Source organism: Ochotona princeps, chromosome 4 (assembly GCF_030435755.1).
Source record: "Ochotona princeps isolate mOchPri1 chromosome 4, mOchPri1.hap1, whole genome shotgun sequence".
Lineage (NCBI taxonomy): Eukaryota > Metazoa > Chordata > Mammalia > Lagomorpha > Ochotonidae > Ochotona > Ochotona princeps.
Window position 1 is genome coordinate 54,952,035 of NC_080835.1, and position 22,410 is coordinate 54,974,444.

The window sequence follows — 22,410 nt, forward strand, 5'->3', positions numbered from 1 at the left end:
TTCATCGTCGTGGGATGTCTTACTATCGCCGCACCTGTGTCTCTTACGTGAATTGTGCTAAGAGACTTCTTATAGATTTGTCTACCCTTGTAACCCCTTGTCTTTTCTCAACCAAGATCCTGTTAAAGTGCTATCCTCAAAACCTGCCAGAGACTTTCCATCTCGTTCACAGCGAAAACTAAAATCCTTCAGACTTCCTGGAAGGGCTTTCATGATCTGACCTCTTGTTATCTCTGGGAACTTTACTGATATTCTTCCAGCTCTTTCTATTCTAGCCACATCAGGATTGTTTGGGTCTCTGTCTCCTTTCAGGGTACACCCCATTTCCCGGAATCTGTCCTGGGAGGTTTGTTTGGTTTCCTCCTTTTCACATTCACTTGTTCACTTCTCACATGAAACATCTCCTCTGTCTGATAAAAACAACAAAGGATTGAGCTTCCAGGACCCTGCACTTGCTTGTTTTCTGACCTAGAGTATCTATGCTCTAGTTGTTTGGTTGTCTAGCTCCTGTACCTTCTTGTAGGTCTTTATTCCAGATCACAGTTCTGTGACTTTTCTCCTGCCTGTTGTTTATACTTTATTTTGCTCCACATTACTTAAGATCATCTGATACACAATTATGTCTCCATCCACTAGAGTGGAAGTTTCATGAAGTCAAGAGGCTTAGTTCAGTTCTGCTATCTGCTCTGTCCTTAATACTAGAAAGAGTGCTTGTCATGTACTGAACTATCAGTTATTATTTTTTTCTTTTTAATTACAAATTTTGAATAGGTGATGCAGTCTATGGTTCAAATTATGTCTAAAGGCTTATTTTGTTTTAAGATTTTTTTTTATTAGAAGTCAGATTTACAGAGAGAAAGATCTTTCATCCATTGGTTAACTCTCCAAGTGGCTGCAATGGCTAGTGCTGAGTCAATCCGAAGCCAGGAGCCCGGAGCTTCTTCTGGATCTCCCACGTGGGTGCAGGGTCCCAAGGTGGGCCATTCTTGACTGCTTTCCCAGGCTACAAGCATGGATCTGGATGGGACGTGGAGCAACTGGGATTAGAACTGGTACCCTTGTGGGATCCTGGCATGTACAAGGCAAGGACTTTAGCCACTAGGTTACGGTGCTGGGCCCTAAAGGCTTATTTTAAAAATGCCTTCTTACCTGTCCCTAACCACTCTGTTTTCCTGTTTCATCCTGATAACCATCCTCTTTCTTGAAATTAAAAAATATATATTTATTCATTTTTATTGGAAACACAGATTTACAGAGAGAAGACATATATAGAGAAATATCTTCCATCCACTGGTTCACTCCCCAAATGACTACAATGGCTCGAGCTGAACTGATCTGAAGCCAGGAGCCCACTGCTTCTTCTAGGTTTCCCATGTGTGTGCAGGATTCAAGGCTTTGGGCCATCTTTCAATGCTTTCCCAGGCCATAAGTAGGGAGCTAGATAGGAAATGGAGCAGCTGGGGCATGAACCAGAACCCATATGGGATGCCGGCACTGGCAGGTAGAGGATTAGTCAGTTAAGCCATCTTGTTCACCCCATCTTTTTTTAAGATTCTTTATGCAAAAATAAAAAAGGAAGTTTTTTTGTTCCTTTCTGCCTTCTTTTCCACATGAGTATCATATGTATTTCTGTACTTGCGTTTTTAACATAATGTGTCTTAAAGATTTGTCCATATCAGTTTGGAGAGCTTCTGTAACTTGTTTGTTCGTTTGTTTGTTTATTTTGCTCAGCCTCGTATTGAATAGGGGTATTGTGATTTATACTAGTTTGTATATAAGGATTTAGGTTGTTCTAGTCTTTTTGCTATATACACAATATTGCATTGAGTAGCTGTATAAGCACATTATTTGCTGTGAGTGGTAGAATGCCTATGGGGCAAATTCCAAGTGTAGTTACTAGGACAAAAGTATTTTGTCCTTGGTTTCAGTAGATATTGCAAAATGTCCTCCATGGACTTTTTTTTTTTTTTTGAATGTATGAATGCTTTTTAAACATAGCCTTACCACCAGGCTGTGCAAACTTGAATTTCTGCCAATCTGATAGCTGAAAAGTAGTTTTCCAGTACAGCATAAATTTGTATTTCTTCTGGTATGACTGAGATTGAGGCACTAATAAAGCACTTGTTGAATGAATGGAATGCAGTGTAATAGCCAAAGCGTGCCTTGGAACCCGGTTGTGCAGTCTCCTGATTGCTTTGTTTCTTTAGGTCTTAGATACATACATAAACATTTGTATCTAATGATTCCTTTCCTGTAGAAATAGGTCTTAGATATCCTCTTGAAAATTTACCTGTCAAATCATTTTTCTTAAATTCAATGGATAAAAATTACTAAAATTTTATTAATAAAAATGATAGCTTATGAAGTGTCTTCAGTTAGCTATTTTATTTGAGCCCCATATCAGCTTTGCTTTTTGCCAGGTGTCATTCTCCTTTGAGAAGTGAGGCCCTGTATAGGGTCCAAATGTTATACACAGTATGCTGAGAACTGGAGCTGGAATGGACTTTTATTTTTTTCCAGTTTAAATTCACTATGAATTTTTTTTTTTAAAGATTTATTTTTATTACAAAGTCAGATATACAGAGAGGAGGAGAGACAGAGAGGAAGATCCTCCATCCGATGATTCACTCCCCAAGTGAGCCGCAACGGGCCGATGCGTGCTGATCCGATGCCAGGAACCTCCTCCAGGTCTCCCACGCGGGTGCAGTGTCCCAATGCATTGGGCCGTCCTCTCCTGCCTTCCCAGGCCACAAGCAGGGAGCAGATGGGAAGTGGAGCTGCCGGGATTAGAACCGGCACCCATATGGGATCCCGGGGCTTTCAAGGCGAGGACTTTAGCCGCTAGGCCACGCTGCCGGGCCCGCACTATGCATTTTTTTTTTTTGCCCCTAATATTATCTACAAAGTTTTACTTTTTAATTAATAAATAGTTATTTCTTCTGGTTCACTCCCCAAATGCCTGTAACAGCCAGGGGTAGGTCAGATCAAAGCCAGGAAGTTAATCTGAGTCTCCTTTGTGGGTGGAAGGGACCCAAGTACTTGAACCGTCATCTGCTGTCTCCCAGGACATGCAGGAAGCTGAATCTGAAGCATAACAGCTGGGACTCAAACTAGGCATTCCAGTCTGGAATGTAGGCTTCCCAAACACAATTTAACTGTCGCAACAAATGCCCACCTTTAGACTTAATTTTTTAAAAAGATTTTTAAATTTACAAAGTTTTTAATATAGCCTTACTTATTTTGTTGTAGGGTTTTCGACCCTGAATATGGCAGCAACCTCAATTCTTGTCTTGGAGAAAGAAGAATTTTCATGCGGACATAGTTTAGTTCTAAAGCAAGATTTATTAGAAAAGCTCAGAAGGGAGGCTCCTGTCCTAGTGATGGGAGGGGGCTTCAAGAGAGAAAAGAACCGTGCCTGCTGCCATAGTGGCAGGAGGAGGAAAGAAAGAAGAACCTGTATTAATAGTGGGGATAGCATTTTTAAAAAATTCACCTCAAAGATGTTTCTCCATAAACAAATAATTCCTGGTTTCCATGGTTCCTGGTCCTGGGACAAAAGACCACAGAGGTGTTGCTGGTCAACTTCCACAGTCCCTTTTTAATGATAAAGAGGCCAGTTTGACACCACTCCCCTTGCCAATGGCCAGTAACAGTGGGCTGGCATTTTATGGGGGAACTTGATATGTTAATGTGCCCTTGCCTGTTAGGGAAGTGTGTTCTTGATATGTTAAAATATGCCCTTGCCTCTTGGGAGAAACATTCTCTGGTGAATACAAGACATTGTGGAGAAAATACCATTTTATATATATTTTTCTTTTTTTTACATTTATTATTATCATTATTGTTATTATTATCATTATCATTTTATGATACAATTCCATAGGCTCCTGGCATTTCCCTTACCCCCTCCCCAGTTCCCTCCCCCCATTTAGTTCCTCTATATCATTACTAAAATATAGTTCTTCATACACAGTCATATGTCCATCATTGCGGGCATGGACAATGGCAGAGAGTCCAGCATCTTATTGTCAAGATATAGCGAACAGTTTCGTTGTAAGTCCATCTTTGGAAGTAGAAATGCATACTACATTGTATCCTCACATCTGGATGTTTGTCTCCATTTCACAGCTACTGTACATCCCCTCAAATGAAAAGTCATAATACAAAATCAACAATAGAAAGAAAAATAGAAATTTACAATGCCATGAAGTTAAATGACATGTTACTAGATATAACAGTCTCCATTACACAGCTACTATACATCCCTTTAAATGAAAAGCCACAAAAGAAAATCAACATCCGGGAGAAAAAAGAAATTAACAACACCATGAAGTTAAATAACATGCTACTAAATGACTAACGTGTAGCTGAAGAAATGAAAATCAAGAATCTTCTTGCAGAAAATGATGCTACTGTATGATCTAGGAGTCACTGAATGATTTAATCAGAAGAAAGTGTTTTGAAGAGATGAAACCAACAGAAAACAACAAAACCCATGTGATACCGTTTCCGCTGATTTTTGTTGGTGAAATGTGTCTCTTCTAGACAGTAAATAGATGGGTTTTGTTTTTTAATCCAGTCTACTAATCTACGATGTTTGATTGAGCTTAAGCCATTTACTTTCAGGGTTAATATGTATGGATGGTACTTTGTTCCTGCCATTTTAGGAATGGGTTGTTCATTGGTTTAGTCTTCTGTTGTCATTTTCCTGGGATGTTATTCGCATTTGCCTTTGGTTTTGTTTGGTGCTATTCCTCTTCTCTGTGAAGAGAACATCTTAAAGTATCCTTTGTAAGGCAGGTTTGGAAGAGGCATATTCTTTTAACGTTTCTTTAGTGTAGAAGAATTTTATTTCATTTTCAAAGACAAAAGAAAGGCTTTGCTGGATATGTTATCCTAGGCCGACAATTTTTTTCTTTCAGAATCTGGAATATGTCACTCCATTCTCTTGTGGCCTGTAGAGTTTCCTGTGAGAGATCTCCTGTGAGTTTAATTGGCATTCTTTTATATGTCAGTTGATTTTTTTTTCACGTGCGCATTTAAGGATCTTTTCCTTATGTTCAATTGAAGAGAGCTTGATTATCATGTGTCTTGGTGAAGATCGCTTTTGATCAAGCCTGTTGGGAGTTCTATGCGCCTCCTGAATCTTGTTTCCCAATTCTTTCTCCAGATTAGGGAAATTTTCCTTTATTATTTCATTAAATACATTTGCAAACTCAGCTTCTCTTTCTGCACCTGCTGGGACTCCCATAACTCTTATATTTGGCCTCTTAATAGTGTCTTTCAATTCTTGAATACTTTTTTTGGCCTGATCCAGCTCTGCTTCTAGCTTTTTGTTTGCTTCCCCCTGATGACAGGAAATCTTCCAATGCTGAGTTTCTTTCTTCTGCTTGCTTCATTCTACTTTGGAGACTCTCCATTGAACTTTTAATTTGCTCTACTGTGTTCTTAATTTCTGATATATCAGCCTTGATTTACTTTATTGCTTCCTTAAATTCTTTGAACTCTTGTATGTGCTTCTCATTGTTGATCAGAATCTTTAAAATGAGTTTTATGAATTCTGTGTGCCCCATTTTCTCGATGTCTTCCTCAGTTAACTCTGAGGCTGGCATAGGGTTTTGCTCCTTTGCAGGGGAGTTTTTGGTAATATTCATTGTGCTTTGTCTCTTCTTTTGCTCTTGGTCATTGTACTTCTGGTTAGCAGAGTCTTCTCCTTGGGGCAGGTTTCTAAGCTGTGTCACCCACAGGTCTACAGTGCGATTTTACTTATTGCAGTTGGTACACAACTTTTTGCTTGCAGCCACTTGTGCCACAACCTCCAGCGTGTTCCAAGTCTGGGTTCTTATGTTAGATTTCTACCGTGGTCTCCACAGCCCCAGCTCCTGGCTCACCAGTCTTCACCTCCTGTGATACCATGCTGAGGCTGCACCGTTGTCTCTGCAACCTTTCTCCCACTTCCGGTTGGAGCAGGTCCCAGGATTAGAGGGACACCAGGTGTCCTATATAGTTAGGTTGTTGGTTGTGCTGATCTTGTCGGAACCTGTTGGACATTAGGTCTGGGTGCCACATGGACCTATTTTGACCAGTACGATGCCATAGTTGGTATTATTTTCCTGCAGGACCAGTGCAGTCCACGGAACTCAGTGAGTTCTTGCCCAGCTCAGCACGTGTGCAGTTCACTGTTGTCCCCTGCAGTCCCAAAGCTATTGCCACAGTGTACAAAATGGCGCCTGACGTACCACTACTAGAGTTCTTGATCTGCTGGCCGTCAGGCTTAGGGCTACCTAGACCTGTCTTGGGTGGAATCTGTACAATGCCACATTGCTGCAGTTCCCTGAGTCAGAAATGAGTTCACTCCCAGCTCGGTGTATGCTCAGTCCTTTCCCTTGCCTTTGCCTTCCTATGCAAAATGGCACCCAATTCAGCTCTAGGGGTATGACCGGACTGTGAAATCCATACTGTTCTCGCACTGCCAGTCTGGGATCTGCTGCTCTGTCTCTGCTCCTGGTCAAATCAAACGGACCAGCAGGACGGACAATTCTTTGTCTGGGCTCACCTCCCAAGCTCCTAGTGAAAGTCCCTTCCCACCTGGTTGCTGGTGGAATTCAGGCTGCTGGTGAAGTTCAGATTGCCATTAGCTGAATGCTGCTGGAGTATCAGTCACTGCAACACCACATCGTTGTGTTTGCTGCTTTACTGTGTCTGTCATTCTCCAGGTACCCCTCTACTGTTGTTCTGTCCTTTCCTATTTCCTGGAATATGTCCTCTCTGCTTCATCCTGATTAACTGTTTTTCCATCCATTTGAACGTGTCCTTACCCTATTCCGCCATCTTGATTCTCCCGAAAACACCCTTTTATATTTGAGAAAAAAATGATGACTCAGAGACTCAGAATACCCTAACTGCCTACTACCCAGTCTGACTCCTCTCACAGTTTTACTTGAGAATCATAGTTAGAGAGAAACAGAGGGAGACACAGAAAGGGAGATCTCCCATCTGTTGATTCACTCCCCAAATGGCCCCAACAGCCATAGCTGGATTGGTCTGAAGTTGGAAGCCACCAGCTTTCTGTGGACCTCCCACATGAGTGCAAGGGCTCAAAGTTTTGAGCCATCTTTCACTGCTTTCCCAGGCCATTAGCAGTGGCTGGATCAGAAGTGGGGCATCCAGGACTTGAACCATTGTACTCCTGAAGGCAGAGGATTAGCTTACATGCCATCATTTCGAAAGATACGGAATTATAGAGAGAGGGAGAATGAGATCTTTCATCTTGTGTTTCATTCCTCCAATGGCTACAATGGTCAGAGCTGGGCTGGTATGAAGCCTGAAGCCAGGAACTTCTTCCAGGTCTCCTATTTGGGTGCAGGAGCCATTTTCCACTGCTTTCCCAGGTGCATCAGTGGGAAACTCGATCAGAAGTGCAGCAGCCAGCACTTGAGTCAGTACTTGTATGGGATGTCTGCACTGAGGTGATGGCTTTACCTTCCATACCACAGCACTGCTGCCCCGTGTAATGTTTTTGATGTTATAGAATGATAGACAAAGTAAAAGTGGAGCTTGGGTTGTTGTAGATTACCTCATACTCAGTTTTTTTTTTTTTTTAAGTTTAAATTCCAAATTATATGGCCCCTTTTTTGGCTTCTCCAAACAAGTTGGTCCGCTCTGAGGGTTCAGGGGAGAAGACAGATTAATTAGCTTGCTTTATTTATTGATTTATTCATGTGGTGAGATGACTCACAAAATTTTGAAAAACTGGTGATTTTGTTCACTACTCAGTGTTGGAGGTATGAATGATAAGAACCATCTAATGTTAGTTATTTAAAACAGTTATTTAATGTTTTTTTTTTAAATAATCTATTTTATTGTGTTGTTGTTGACAATCTTTACATAGTTAATTACAGTTAAAGAAAGAAAAAGAAAAAAAAAAGGTTCAGGGGGATAGGGAAGTGGGTAATACTATTATGTCCATATTGTTTCCATCTTGTATCTGAGGTAAAGGGGAATATTGAGGGAGAAGCCCCACCCGGTTTCCAGCCCACCCCGAGTCCCAGATGTGGGGCATGCTCTGAGATATGTGCTCGAGTGGTGTTAATAGTTCTCCAGTTATGAATCGCTGCCAGTTTCGCTCGATGAGGTCGTCCACTGATTGATATGGTCCATCATAAAGTCTCCGTTTGTCCCATATTTCGCTGCCAACATATAGCTGAGATGAATGATTGACGTGTTCTGTCTTCTGTCTTTTCTTGGTTAGGATTCTGAGTCCAGCAGTTCGATTGGGGAGATCTCCAAAGAAACCTTGAGGTATTCCCAGACCAGATTCTTGTATGTTCTAGCAAGCACAGGGCCCGGCACAGTCCATCACCCCGATCAGCTGGTGGTTGCAATTGCTGGGTTGGTTCTGTTTTCAGTCCCGAGTTGCACTGGAACCAATGGGTGTTGCAGTCCAGTCTGGTTCTGCCCAGCACGTACTCGGCCCTCACACTAACCAGTGGGAGCTGCAACCTAGTTGGGGCGACCCACGATAACCCCCACCAGGCCCGCCCCCTACCCTGGTTTGCCAGTATGTGTAGCAGAAGACCAGTCTGTCCCCCATCCCATTTGGCTCTTGTACTTGTCAATGGGTATTAAAGCTTAGTTCTATCTAACCAACTCAACCATCCAGCCCTCACGGGTGTTGTTGAGTGCCTCTCTATCTAGCCATCCCAGCCCCCGTCCTAGTTTTCATGCCCTCCCACGGGAATAGTGACCCAAGAAGGGGGAACCCACTTTTTCCCTCCCAGGTCTCTGTCCCGATTTATGCACTCTTTAGGTGGTTCTGTGATTTGACTTGACAGAATTAGTCCCCAGTGCCAGCTTCTGCGGCTATGCCCAAACATCCCTCACCCACTCTAATTTATGCTTGCACCAGCAGGAATAATCAGCCCAGCCTGGCTTTTCCCTGATCTATTCCACATGCAGCGCACAGGTGTTGTAGCCTTGCATAGTCTAGTCTGTCTCTATCCCAGCCCACGCTCTCCGGTGGGAGTAGCTGTCCGGCGAGGGAACCAGCCCCTTAATCCCCCTGCCAGTTCTGCCCCTCCCTTCCTGGATCTCACGTGTGCTGGTTGGGTGCTGCATTCATATCCAGTACAGGCAACCACGCCCTGGCATTCCATAATGTGTACTGGTTTTGTCGCGACCAAACCCGGCTCATCCCACACTCTGATCTGGTGATCGGATTTGCCAGTGGATGATATGGACTGATTCAGCCCGGTCTGCTCCTGACCCATGCTGAATGCATGCCAGTGGGAAACTTTCCATGGCCTATTCTGGACTGTTTCCTAGTATGCTTCTTGTGCTTACCTGCAGGGACTGTGTCCTGCCAGAGGAGTTGCCCAGGCTCCTCCATCAGAACCCCTCCCAGTGGCAGGTTTTGCGCATGCCAGGGGGTCCTTGAGCCAACCCAACTCAGTTCACCTCCTGTCCTAGCAGGAACAGTGGCTTTTCCTGGCTGGCTTTCACCCCATTCTGGTTCTTGTTGTTGGATGTTTCAGCCCGGCCATGGCTCGTCCATACCCACATACGGCTCACACATGGCTCAGTAGGGGTTGAGACCCAGCCTAGTCAGTCCCACATCTACCCTCTGGTTCTTCATGACACCAGATGGTGTTGGGGTCTGAACTGGCCTGGTGCATCCAATCCCAGCCCACACTAGTGCCTCGGGTGACTGCAACTGTTTCCTAGATAGAACGCAGCTCCAATTCTAGCACATACGCCCCTTGGTGGGAACCTCAACCTAGTTAGGGTGTCCCGTTACCTCCCCGATTGGGCTTGTTCCTAGCTGTAAATCATGCACCTGCCCGTGGTTGCTCTGAGGACCAGTAGGTGCAAGAGCCTAGCTCGGTATGACCTGTGTTCCATGCTGGTTTCTAGTTTTGCTTGTAAACAAAGGTTTGCTCAGTCATGCCCAGTACATTACGTTCCATTACCAATTTACACATTTTGGAGCTACTATGCCCTGCTAGTCTGACCCCCAGATCTGGACGGCGTGTTCACCAGCGAGAGCTATGACTCGCCAGGGGAGCTTCCCAAGTACCTCCACTTGATCCACTCCCAAACCCAGTTTACATACATGCCATTGGTTTTTAGGCCAGTGCCCGGTATACTCTGGCCTCCCATTTGGCCTTGTATGAGCTGGTGAATGTTGCAGCCTGGCCCACCCCACAGCCTATTCAGGATGCACATTTGGGTGCTGCTGCCTTGCCCAGTCCAGTCTATGGCGGATCCCTTTACCTGTGATTGATGGCAGGCTCCTTGGTCACACCTAGCTTAGTCCATAACCACCTAAAATTTAGGTTTACCAGTGGGGCCAAACTTTCTACAGGGTGTGGCCCACACATCTTGCACAGAGTCCACCCCAGGATAAGGTTCTAGAGTGCTAGTTAAAATTATGGACCTGCCTAATGTGACCAGTCTCCTGAACCAACATCATGTCAGGCAAAAAAATATCCTGCTAGACAATCCGGGGCTTATCTTTTGCATTATAGGTGTTCAAAGCTCAGCATTATTGAGTGATTAGAAGTTCTCCAAAAGAAGAGTTACTGGCGTTGGGAATCTTTAGGATTGACTCAGAACCCAGAAACAGTGGGATCACCCTAGATCTATCTAAGCAGCAATTCGGACATCCATTACCCCAGAGCTTCCCGGCCGGGTGGCCAGCAGGCAAAGCCTGGCACCACATGGTGCACTGGCTGTCCTGGATGAGGCCGAGGATGAGGACTGGATGAGGACTCGTTCACTGCCTTGCGGCAGTGTCTTTGGCGTGAGCCCCCAGCATTGGGTCCAACCCGGCAGGGGCACCCCCCACAGCCGCCACACTGTGAGGAGCGGCAGTTGCCCCCGAATCCCAAGGCCCGAACCCCTCCCAAACTTACCTAGCTGCCAGATATTAGCAGCTGGGTGGAGCTAGGAATTTTAAGCCAGTTCCCAAGTTCCCTCATGGCGCACTTACCCTGAGGAATGAGCTCTCTTGGGTCCTGGATGAGGCCGAGGACTCGTTCACTGCCTTGCGGCAGTGTCTTTGGCGTGAGCCCCCAGCCTTGGGTCCGACCCGGCAGGGGCACCCCCCACAGCCGCCATACTGTGAGGAGCAGCAGTTGCCCCCGAATCCCAAGGCCTGAACCCCTCCCAAACTCACCTAGCTGCCAGATATTAGCAGCTGGGTGGAGCTAGCACAGTTATTTAATGTTTTATGCACAACTAATTCCTGGTTCTTTACCGTGAGTCGAAAACACCAAATGCAACTAGGTATCTTAGGAGGTTTATTCCAGCGGAGCAGGAGCACGACCGAGGTGGTGGGAAGGTGAGGAGGAAGGGGGAGTGAAAGAGGGGGGAGGAGAAGAGAGACAGAGCCGCACCTGGGGGCTGTTTTATGCCATACTGGTGAGCCTACAAGGTGTAGGGGAAGGGGATTTGGAGGGATTGAGGGCAGGCCCCAGGGGATTGGTGTCTGAGACTGTCGCAATCTGGGTTACATCTGATTGGTGGACGGCTGGATTGGCGCAAACTTTGTGAGCTGTGAGGAAGAGGAAATGGCACCAGGTCCAGAGTGGGATATTCGAATAACTCCTTACATCTAATGTAGACACTTTCTGCAAGTTAAGTCAACAAATGTGTTTCTCAAAGGAAAAAAAGAATGCTGTATTTTTTTTTTATTTCAAAAATGTTGTACTTGCACTAAATTCAGTCAAAATAAGTACAGTAAAGAAATGGATATAAAATGAATGTAAACATGTAGTAATGATACAGTGAAAGTATCTTGCAGTAAAAAGGCAACACTTTTAAATCTCCTTTAGGCTTTTTTACTTTCTTGAATTAAATTATGACACATGTATATTAGAATATTTACATTTGCACATGCATGTAGTGCAGTTAATGGTTGGGATAATTGGTAAGTCATTTGGAGATAAGACAAAAGGAATAAAATGTAGGGTTGGGTAACAATGTGAGCATTGTTAACATAATTGTGAGGAAGAATGTTGTGTAGCTCCTTTCTTCAAACCTATTTTTCCACTTAATGCAAAGTGATAATTTCTCACAAAAAATTATAAAAAGAAGTAAAAATAAAATAAGGCAGGTAGTGTGTTAATGTGAAGTGCTTTCACCAAAAGTTTTCCTGTAACTGTTTGTGCCTTGGTCAACTTTCTTTTACTTCTTGAAGATTCTCAAGCTTCAGGTGTTAGTGGGCCATATTGACATGTTTCATTATTATTTGAGTTCCATCTATCTGATTATATCTCCATTCTTGTCTTTTAAGCTCATTATTTTTTAGAGTTACACCTAAGCATAATCTGTGAAGTTATTTATTTTGTTAAAAAAATGTTGTGTGTGTGAGCCTGTATCTGGAATGGTTGTGGTACTTAGGAGATAGTAGTTGTAGCAGAACAAACATTGCTGCCCTCACAAAGCTTGCTGGTACCATTGGATAAGTGAAGCATAAGTTTCAATATATTAGGAAAAAATCTGTCCATGTGGCACCTAAAATCATCTTGAGTGCCAGTGATAAATGACATCATACTTGGGAAATACTGTCCTGGAACAGCAGAGGGTACAAGAGGTCTGGTATGTTTTGCAATGACAGAGCTGTGTTCAGGTGACTTGGGCAGGGTTTGCAGAGTGGGTGTGGGGGGCTTGTTGGGAATGGCTCTTTGGATCACTGACATATTTTCATTTCACCTTTGAGTCTTTTTTTTTTTTAAAGATTTATTTATTTTTGTTTGAAAGGTAGATTTTACAGTGAGAATGAGAGAGAGGTCTTCTGTCCGTTGGCTCACTCCCCAAGTGGCCATAATGGCCAGAACTGAGCCAGTCTGAGGCTTGGAGTGAGGAGCATCGTCTGGGTCTCCGATGTGGGTGCAGGCCCAAAGACTTGAGCCTTCTTCTGTTGCTTTCTCGGGCCGGTAGTAAGGAGTTGGATCAGAAGTGGAGCAGCCAGGTTAACCCCATTTTAGAGTTAATAACATGGATCAACATATGTGGAGATGTGGAGATTCATGAAACTTTAGTGCTGACAATTCAACCTTCAATTTTATGCTCTAACTCTAGATTGTCCAATGAATGGGCCTAGAAGAATGGTTGATAACAAAGGTGGAATTAGAATTTAGATTATTCAGCTTCCAGATCAACATTCATTCCATAGTGTTGTAGTGGATACTCATCAGAGATGTTTGAGGAAAACAGAGCAAGTAAAATCAGTTGTAGAAAGTGGAAGTGGGCAAGGAGGAAGAAAGTTTGAGTTTTTGAGGGCCCAAATTATGAATCTGGGTAAAAGGAGCCAGTAAAATAACAATTCCTATATTAAAGATTTTTAATGTTCTTCATGGATGTTTTTTCTCTTTAAAACACTTTTATTTCTATTTTAGATATCTTTTTATACAAAGATAATGGATCCCTTTTACATGTTATAAATATTTCTTTAGGAGATATTATGAGTTAATGAGCTTATTTTCTTTCATATCACTTATTGTTTTTTTTTCTTCTTTTCCAGAATTTTATAGAAGTGAAGTGATTAAGAATTCCTTGGTAAGTTTGTTTTGTGGCAGGTACATGTGGCTAAGCCTATAACTCCCATTTCAGAAAATTCAGAGATATAAAATACGTTGAGGTCCAGCTCTAGTATTATGATACTTATTTAAGTATCATTCTTCCCAATCATCGCTAAATCTCACTGATCTATTTACTGCTATATTTCAGTGCTTAGGTCATGTCTGGCACATGGTTGTGGGTCTGTATGTATTTATTGAATGAAATGATATTTCCTCTGGAAAACTTTAATTTGGGTCTGCTACAAACCTAGCTTTTGATTATCAAATATAATAAGCGATATATTTGGTTAGATTTAGTCCTTAAGAATTTCATGTCTAGGGCCTTTCATAGGGTAAATCCACTTGATGGATTCTTGGTGTAATGTGTGATAATGTATACACTAGATATTTATATAAATGGCTTAAGTTATTTGGCCATGTTGAAAAAAAAGAACTTTAGAATAACAAAAATATCCTTGTAATGGTCCAAGACCCTTCTGGATTTGGTTCCTGTTCACTTTTTTGAACTTGTGTGCTAATGTTTTTTCCTCCCTTTTGTGCCACACAGATCAGGCTCATCCAGTTCATGACTAGAATACTTGTTTTTTTCAGTTCTTCACTTGGTTGCAGTCTTTGACAGACATAGGTCTCGCCTATGTCACTGCAGTAAGACTTTCTATAATAATTGTATCTAAACTAGTTCTCATTCACCCAGTCCCTCTTTCTTATCACTTGGACTTATTTTCTTCAGATCATTCATCAATGTTGGAAACTCTTAAAAATATTTCTTAAGTTTTAAAAATTTGTTTTAGGGGCAGAGAGACAGAGAAAGACATAGGGAAAGGTCTTCCATCCAATGCTAGGTCAGTCTAAATGCCCGGAACAGTTAGAACTGGACCAGGCTGAAGCCAAGAGCCTGGAGCCAATTTGGGTCTCTCCCATGAATGGCAGGGGCCCAAGTACTGGAGCCATCATCTGCTGCCTCCCAGGGTAGTATTAGCAGGAAGTTGGAATTGGAAGTGGAGTTGGAACTTGAATTAAATCAGTCTGATATGGAATCAGATATTCCAAGCAACAGTTTACTACCTGCCCCTAGAAACTCTGGCTCACATATGCTAATTAGGTGTCATCTACCTACTGCAATGGAAGTTCAGTGAGAGCAGGAACCTTGGCAATCTTGTTCATTATTGTAACACTGCAATTTAGAATAGTATAGATGCTCAGTAACTACTTGTTAAATCAATCATTGGGTATCAGTGATGTATTTTAATTAAAGAATCCTTTTATATATGCTGTCCCATTCTGACCCGCACAACAACTCAAGTTATAAGGTTGATGGTGCCAGAAGATTTGACAGTTGAAAGCCAGAGTCACAGAGAGGGAGAAATAAAGATCTTTCACCTGCTGGTTCATTCCCCAAATGACTGGAACTACCAAGGCAGAGCCAGGCCAAAGGTGGGAGCCAGGTTCTTCCTCCCAGTCTCCTGCATGGGTGGCAGGTGCCTGGACACTTGGACATCACTCTGCTAGTATTTCTGGGGTGTTAGTAGGGAACTAGTTTAGAAGTGCAGCAGCATATGGGATGCTGCCATTGCCAGCCTCAATGCGGCAGATCTTAAGAAACCAATATGCAGGGACAGATGTTTGGTGCAGTGGTTGTCACTACTTCAGGTGCTGCATCCTGTTTTGGAGTGCCTGGTTTGTATCCTAGCTCCTTGGCTCTAGCTCCCTGCTCAAGTGTACCCTGAGAGGCAATAGATAATGCTCTAGTTCTTGGGTTACTGTCACCCATTTGGGAGACTTGGCTGCAGTGTGGCCCATTCCTGGAGGTTGTAGGCATTTGGAGAATGAACCAACAGATAGAAAATTTTTTCTCTGTTTCTCCTTGTCTCTCTTTCAGATAAAATGAAAAAAGGAAAATAAAACAAAATTAAAAAACAGATCCCAGAGTGCCAATTATTTGCAGAATCAGACAACCACAGAACTTGAACCCTAGACCAGATCTGTCTTGAAATCTCTACTACTGTTTTTTGTTTTTCACCAAGTGTCTTCTGAATGTCTCTAAGCTATCATAAGAGATTTTGGATCTTAGGACAGATTCCTAGAGTCCATCTCTGGGAAGAGCCAATCACTGATTCTCCAGATGTGAAGTGATAGCTTATAAACACCTTAGATTGCCTGACTTGGAGTAGCTTCTGAGTGAATACATGTTTTCCTTCCTTTGCTGGCTCAAGTGGAAACAGATAGTCTAATGGCATTTGAAAGCTATGGGTGGTTAAGGGGCAGGTAGTGTAGGATTTTGCCTTGATGTGTTTGTCCCTTTTGCTACAGACAAATAATTCTCTGCTTGGGATGGTTTTACCATAGCCTATTGCTTATTCCCTGGATGCACATAATAACTCTATGCTCTTGTGGTAGCTGAGTGTGTTGTTTTAGAGTTATTAGTATTATATTTGTTGATATTCATTTGATTTTAAAATCCATACATCACACATGTCTTGGAATGTTAACTGGCATTTTCAACTCCTTTTGGCTTCTGTCTTCTGTTGTTTTGGAACTGTGAGATTGTGCCACCTTCCTCCCTGGTACACGTGGGCTGAATGCTGTCTCCAAAGGATATTGTAGAATGGATTTCAGATAAGAAAGAGGACTGGACTAAAAGACTTCAGGTCACAGTTTGTGCTGTACAGTAACTGTTTCCTGTGTGTATTACCTAGAACATCAGTTTACATTGTAATTGTTCGTGAGTGTTGTCTCCCACACAAGATGAAAGCTGCTGAGGTCAGAGATTGCATGTCTCTGTCCCTTCATTCCCCAGGATACTTCTGTTGAGTAACTGTTGGGTAGATATTGATTCATTGATGTTCCTTTAAAGGGGATCCTGCTTTAATGTAGCTCAGTAAACCTTGATTCATTTATTTTTTCCAAGGTGACTTTTCTTTCTTAGCCGCTGGTTGTTTGTGACTGGTGTAGATTGATGGGCAGTGGGTACCACAGCAGCCAAACCCCCATAGGGAGAATGCCAGAGAGTGCACCTTGTTACCTCCCTTCCTGCTGTCTTTGAGTAACCCTTGCTAGGCCTCCAGACAGCAGGATTTGTTGTTTTCTTTTCTTGTTTAGGATTTTGAAGTTATGATGTTGGCTAAATAGAATTAGTGGCTTGAACGCTTTTATCCCTGCTGGTTGCCATTGTGCTTGGCACAGTGGAAATGCTCAGCAAATATTTCTTGACTGAATTAACTCTTCTATAAATACATTTATTGACTGACTTTTGAAATATCCTGAAACCTCAACTCCTCATTAGCTATTAAAGGATTAGACAAAGATTCAAATACTTTATCTTCAGCCAAAGCTTTAAGTAAAATTTTCATTTAGTGAATTAAGATGGACTCTAATAAACTTGTAAGCATTCTCTTCATAAACACTGTTTTCCTAGTTTATTTGTGTGTTTATTTAATTTTGAGGGGGACCTGATACAGTAGCCTAGTAGCTAAAGTCCTTACCTTGCATGCACTGGGATCCCATATGGGTGCCAGTTTGTGTTCCCAGATGCCCCACTTCCCATCCAGCTCCCTGCCTGTGGCCTGGGAAAGCAGCAGAGGACAATCCAAAGTCTTGGGACCCTGCATTTCATGGGAGACCCGGAAGAAGCTCCTGAGTTTGGATTGGCTCAGCTCCGGTTGTTGTGGCTACTTGGGGAGTGAACCAGCAAGTAAAAGATCTTCCTCTCTGTTTCTCCTTCTCTCTATCTCCCTTTCCAATAAAAATAAATAATTAAAAAAATTTATTTGAAAGGCAGATTTTACAGAGAGAAAAAAAGAGACAGAGAAAAGTGGTTTGCTATTTGCTGGTTCACTCCCCAAATGGCTGTAGCCGGAGCTAAACCAATCCAAAGCCAGGAGCCAGGGACGTCTTCCTTGTCTCCCATGTGCGTGGCAGGATCTTGGGTATTTGGAACATCCTCTGTTTTTTGTTTGACATAATTTTGCAGAGAAGAGAGGGAGAAGAAAGTCTTCCATCTATTGGTTTGCTCCCTAAATGGCTGCAACAACCAGAGCTAAGCTGATCTGAAGCTGAGAGTCAGGAGCTTATTCCCAGCCTCCCACATGGGTGCAGGGCCCCAAGCCTTGAGCTGTCCTCACTGCTTTCCTGGGCCATAAGCCAGAAGCTAAATTGGAAGTGGAACAGCTTGGACACAAATCTGCACCTGTATGGGATGTTGGTGCTTCAGGTGGAGGCTTAGCTTACTATGCCTTAGTGCCGACTACCCTCTCAGTGTTATTTTTAATGTTTACTTAGTCTTATTTATTTGAGAGGCAGAGTGACCGATGTTCTAGGAAGAGAGAATGCTGCTTCATCCTCTACTTCTTAAATGCCTGAAACCACCAGGGTTGGGCCAAGCCAGGAGCCCAGAACTTGATTCAAAAATTCCTGTGTGAGTGCTAGGGACCCTAGTACTTGAACCATCCCCTGCTTCCTCCTGTGGTGTGTGTATGTGAGTGGAAGGGATCCAGGTATATGAGTCATCCTCTGCTGCCCCTAGGGTGTACATAAGTAGGAAACTGGGTCAGAAACAGATTAGCTGGGACCCAATCCAGGCACTTCATTATCCCAAGAATCGATTTAACTGTTGTGCTAAATGTCTACCTCTACTGTGGCATTCTTTCTGCTTTTAATTCAGTTTAATCTTTATTGTTTGTTTATTTTCATTTATTTGAAAGGCATAGTGATATACAGAGATAGACATAAGCAGATCTTCCATTTGCTGGTTTACTCCCCAAATACTACAGAAGGCAGAGTTGGGACAGATTGAAACCAGGAACCAGGAACTCCATCAAGGTCTACCTTGTGTTTTTCCTCTAAATTGATTAAATTGCCCTTATATGTCCCTTCTGTGCCCCTTTTTTAGTACATGGCACTTCATCTTAGCACTGTTCAATAAGAATTTCTGCAGGGTGGTAAACGTTGCATGCTCTGTGGAGCACAGTTGCCACTAGCCACATGTGCCCTTGTGCCCATGAAATGTGACGTGAGTTAAATAGCTACATGTGGCCAGAGGACATGATGTTAGATAGCTCAAAGCTAGATGCTTCTGAAAAGCTTTCAAATAATCAGCAGCAGCAAGAAATTTCCCCCTTTTCTTTCTTGTAATTCTTTACTTTTGTTATAATACCAGGACCATTCTAAATCAGTATGATGGCTGTTTGTATGGTTGCCTTAGTGTTTTATAGATAATAAAGTTTATAAAAGCAGAAACCTTGTGTGCTTCATCTTGATCATCTCTATAGTGTTAGTGATGTACATTGCTCGGACTTTGCAGATTAACAAGAAAATAGGAGTAACGCATTCTGTATTTCTACAAACATCCAAGTTGTCAGTTGTAAGATACACATTTCTAATGAAGTAGAATATACTGTTCTATTGTCTCGTTCTCTCTCATCCATTTCAAAGCATCTGTGGTCATTCCGCCATCAAGGTACATTGCTTGATTTGTGATATGTCTCAGCAACTAAATGTAGATATTTCTTCAGTTTGTGGGAATGTTTGTAACTCCTATGAAGAGGTTGGATAATGCCATTTCTCTGTTGACAAGTCTACTTCTCCAATACAAAATCAGGCCCTATTGCTTTGCTTCTGTGCCTTTCTGCCCAGGCCAAAGCACAATACATTTTTTATTGAATTGAAGTTTGATAAGCATGCAGAAGAATTTCTAGGTCACATGCAGATTGATGAATTATTTCAGCTAAATATACTGATTGTCCCCTCATGAGCTTTTCAGACCCTGGTGCTCTTCTGACACCGTAGACTTTTTTTTGCCCATTTTTGAGCTGAGTATGCATGAAATAATATAGTATATACTTGTTGTGTGTGTTTGATTTCCATATCTCAACCTTATATTGTAAGACTCATGCATTTGGGCTGGTACAATGACTCAGTTGGCTGTCTACTCTTCCACCTTCAAGCACTAGGATCCATATGGGCACCAGTTCCTGTCCTGGCTGCTCCACTTCCCATCCAGCTCCATGCTTGTGGCCTGAGAAAGCCACAAGCAGGAAAAAAGATCCTGGCTTTGGATTGGCTCAGCTCCAGCCATTGCAACATCTTGGGGAGTGAGCCAGCAGATGGAAGATCTTTATGTTTCTCCTCTCTGCCTTTGCAGCAAAATAAAATTTTTTCAAAAAGACTTCTGTGTATTGTGGAATATAATTGTGGTTAGTTTGTTTGATAGTAATGAATTGCAATTGGTATAATAATCCATTTTTCATTTGATGGACGTTTCATGATCAGTTTCTCCTTTTGAACTGATATGGGTAGAGCTGCTATAAATATTCTGCATGTCTTTTGGTAATTGTGGGTAGTATTTCTGCTGCTGTCTGTCTAGGAGTGGAACTGCTGGGAATGATCAACTACAGTTACTCAGTAATTTTCTGAAATAACTGTGATTTACATTCTCACTACCAGTCAGAATTTGTGCAGACTTGATTTTTTTTTAAAAAAATCTTATATACAATTTAAAAAATTAACCAAAATAAATATTTTACTTATTTCTAAAAATCCCACTTCTTATTTGAGAGATGGAAAGAGTGAGCTCTGGATGCTGATATACTCCAGTGCCCAGCCAACCCAGGAACTGGAATGTAGCTGAGCGAAGGGAATGCCAGTCAGGTGTCCCACATCGGTGACAGGAGCTCAGGAGCTTGAGCTGTCACAGTAGCTGTTCAAGGTCTGCATTAACAGAAAGCTGGAGTCGGGCCGAAGCTGAGAGTTGAACACAGCCTTTACGTCATGTCATGAGTGTCCTAACTACCAGGCTTAATGCCACCTTCCAAGAGGCCGATTTTTGTTGTTTTTTTTAATCATTAAAAAAATTTTTTTGATGATGTTTACATAGTTGATCCGGGTTGGAATGGTTGAGGATCAGGGGAGAGTGGATGAGACCGTTGTTTACACATTTTCTTTATCTTTCTGTATCTGGATGAGGGTGGGAGATAAGGGGAGAAACCACACCCAGCCTTCCAACTGCCTCAGTACCCAGGGATGGGGAACCGCCACCTGATGTCATCCCAGGTCCCTGATGTGGATAATGTTCTGAGGGTTTCGTTCAAGTGATTTTGATAGTTCGCAAATGCTGTTGATCTCACAGATCCAAGGTTGAGGAAAACCTTCCAAGGTCAATTGGCTGACATACTCCACCTCAGAGTCTCCATTCACTCAGAAATTTGCTGTCAAGCTTAGCTGGGGTGGTTTATCAGTTTGTTCTGCCCTCCATCCTCAGCAAACCAATGGATACTGCAACCCAAGCTAGCCCTGCCCACCACACACTTCGCCCTCTCATACGCCAGGGGCAACTGCAGCCCAGTCAGTAACCCTCACTGGGCCAGCCCCCAGCCCTGGTTCCTGTGCCTGCCATCATGTGCATTGCACTGGGCTGGTCTGTCCCACAACTCATTCAGATTTTGTACACATCATTGAGCGTTGAAACTTAATCCAACTGATTTCATCCTCCAACCCACACTCATGCCAGCAGGTCTAGCCATGTCTAGCCTGTCTAGCCAGACCTGCCCCTAGTCCTTGTTTTCATGTTCACCAGTGGGAGTTGCAGGCATTAGAGAGATGCCCACAGTTTTCCTACTGGACCCACTCCCTGCCTCGGATCTTGGACTCTCTAGGTGGTTCTGCAGTCTAGCGCGACAGTACTTGACCCCAGTCCCAGCACTTGCCAGCTGATACTGTGGCAAAGTCCAACCATCCTGCACTTACTCTGGCTTATGCATGCGCTAGTGGATACAAACAGATGTCTCAGCTGGCTCTCCCCCAACCCAGTTGATATACAGGCCAACAGATGTTGTAATCCTGCCTGGTCTGGTCTGTCCTCTATCTCAGCTCTCATGCTGACCAGCAGGAGAAGTGGCTAAGCAGAGGAATCCCCACTGCTCCCCTACCAGGCTCTTACCGCTTTACCCCTCTGCCCATGGATCTCACATATGCTGGTGGGTGCTGCAGCCTGGTCTGACATGGCCAGCCTCACCTTGGCTTTTGCCAGCAGGTGCTGTAGCCTGACTCAAAGAGGCTGATTTTCTATGGCAATTAAATTCAGCATGTGTGATGCCCACTGTACCTCCAGTTTGAAAGAATTGCTATCAAGAACACAGCTAGTGAACACTGTGGATACACTGATTCCTGATGACTGCCACCTGGTGGTCATAGATTGTAGGACCTTTTGATTTTGCTGTTTTCTAAAATCACAATTCACCTGAGAAATTACACATTAGATTTGATGATAAATGGAAATATGTTAGGTGGTAATACATATACTGAAGTAAAGTAAATCACAATAATGAAGTATCTGACCTGGGTGACTGTGTTCCATGGAAGCTAGCATTTGATCAGCTACCTGAATGAAGTGAGGGATCAGCTGTCTATTCACTGGGCTTGGGGTGAGGGAATTTTCCAGGCTGAGATACATGGAAGTATAAAGACCAGAGTTTATTGGGGGTGCAAGAAATGACTAAGTGGGCTAGAGTAGAGTGAGCAGGGATGGTTTGGATTTTTCTTCTAATGCATATGACAAGACAGGAAAATTGGGTTTCAAGATAGCAGTGAAAATGACATGAGAGTAGAATAATCAAGGGCCAGGAGAGCATATGAGATTTTGGAAACTGCAAAATTGGGAGCATCTGGTAAACAAGGGAACCCCAACTTAACTCCCTTTTGTATTTTCTATAATCCCCTGCTTTACTCAGAGAAGTCCAGGAAGTGTTGCATTGGGGGTATTAAGAACCATCCAGTTTTTGATAGGTTAGATAGAGGGGAATGTCTTCAATTTATATGTTATAGTCATGGTTTA

The 22,410-nt window shown here is 42.9% G+C and overlaps 1 protein-coding gene across 3 annotated transcripts in view; it reads left to right on the plus strand.

Annotated features, from left to right (window-relative positions):
* The window catches only part of UVRAG (UV radiation resistance associated), a 312,534-nt gene that overhangs the window by 41,045 nt on the left and 249,079 nt on the right, over positions 1–22,410 (plus strand). For all 3 annotated transcript variants that reach the window (XM_058663602.1, XM_058663603.1, XM_058663601.1), the window contains exon 3: positions 13,526–13,560. In XM_058663602.1, the coding sequence (XP_058519585.1) occupies positions 13,526–13,560 (35 nt within the window). The remainder of the gene's footprint in view (positions 1–13,525; positions 13,561–22,410) is intronic.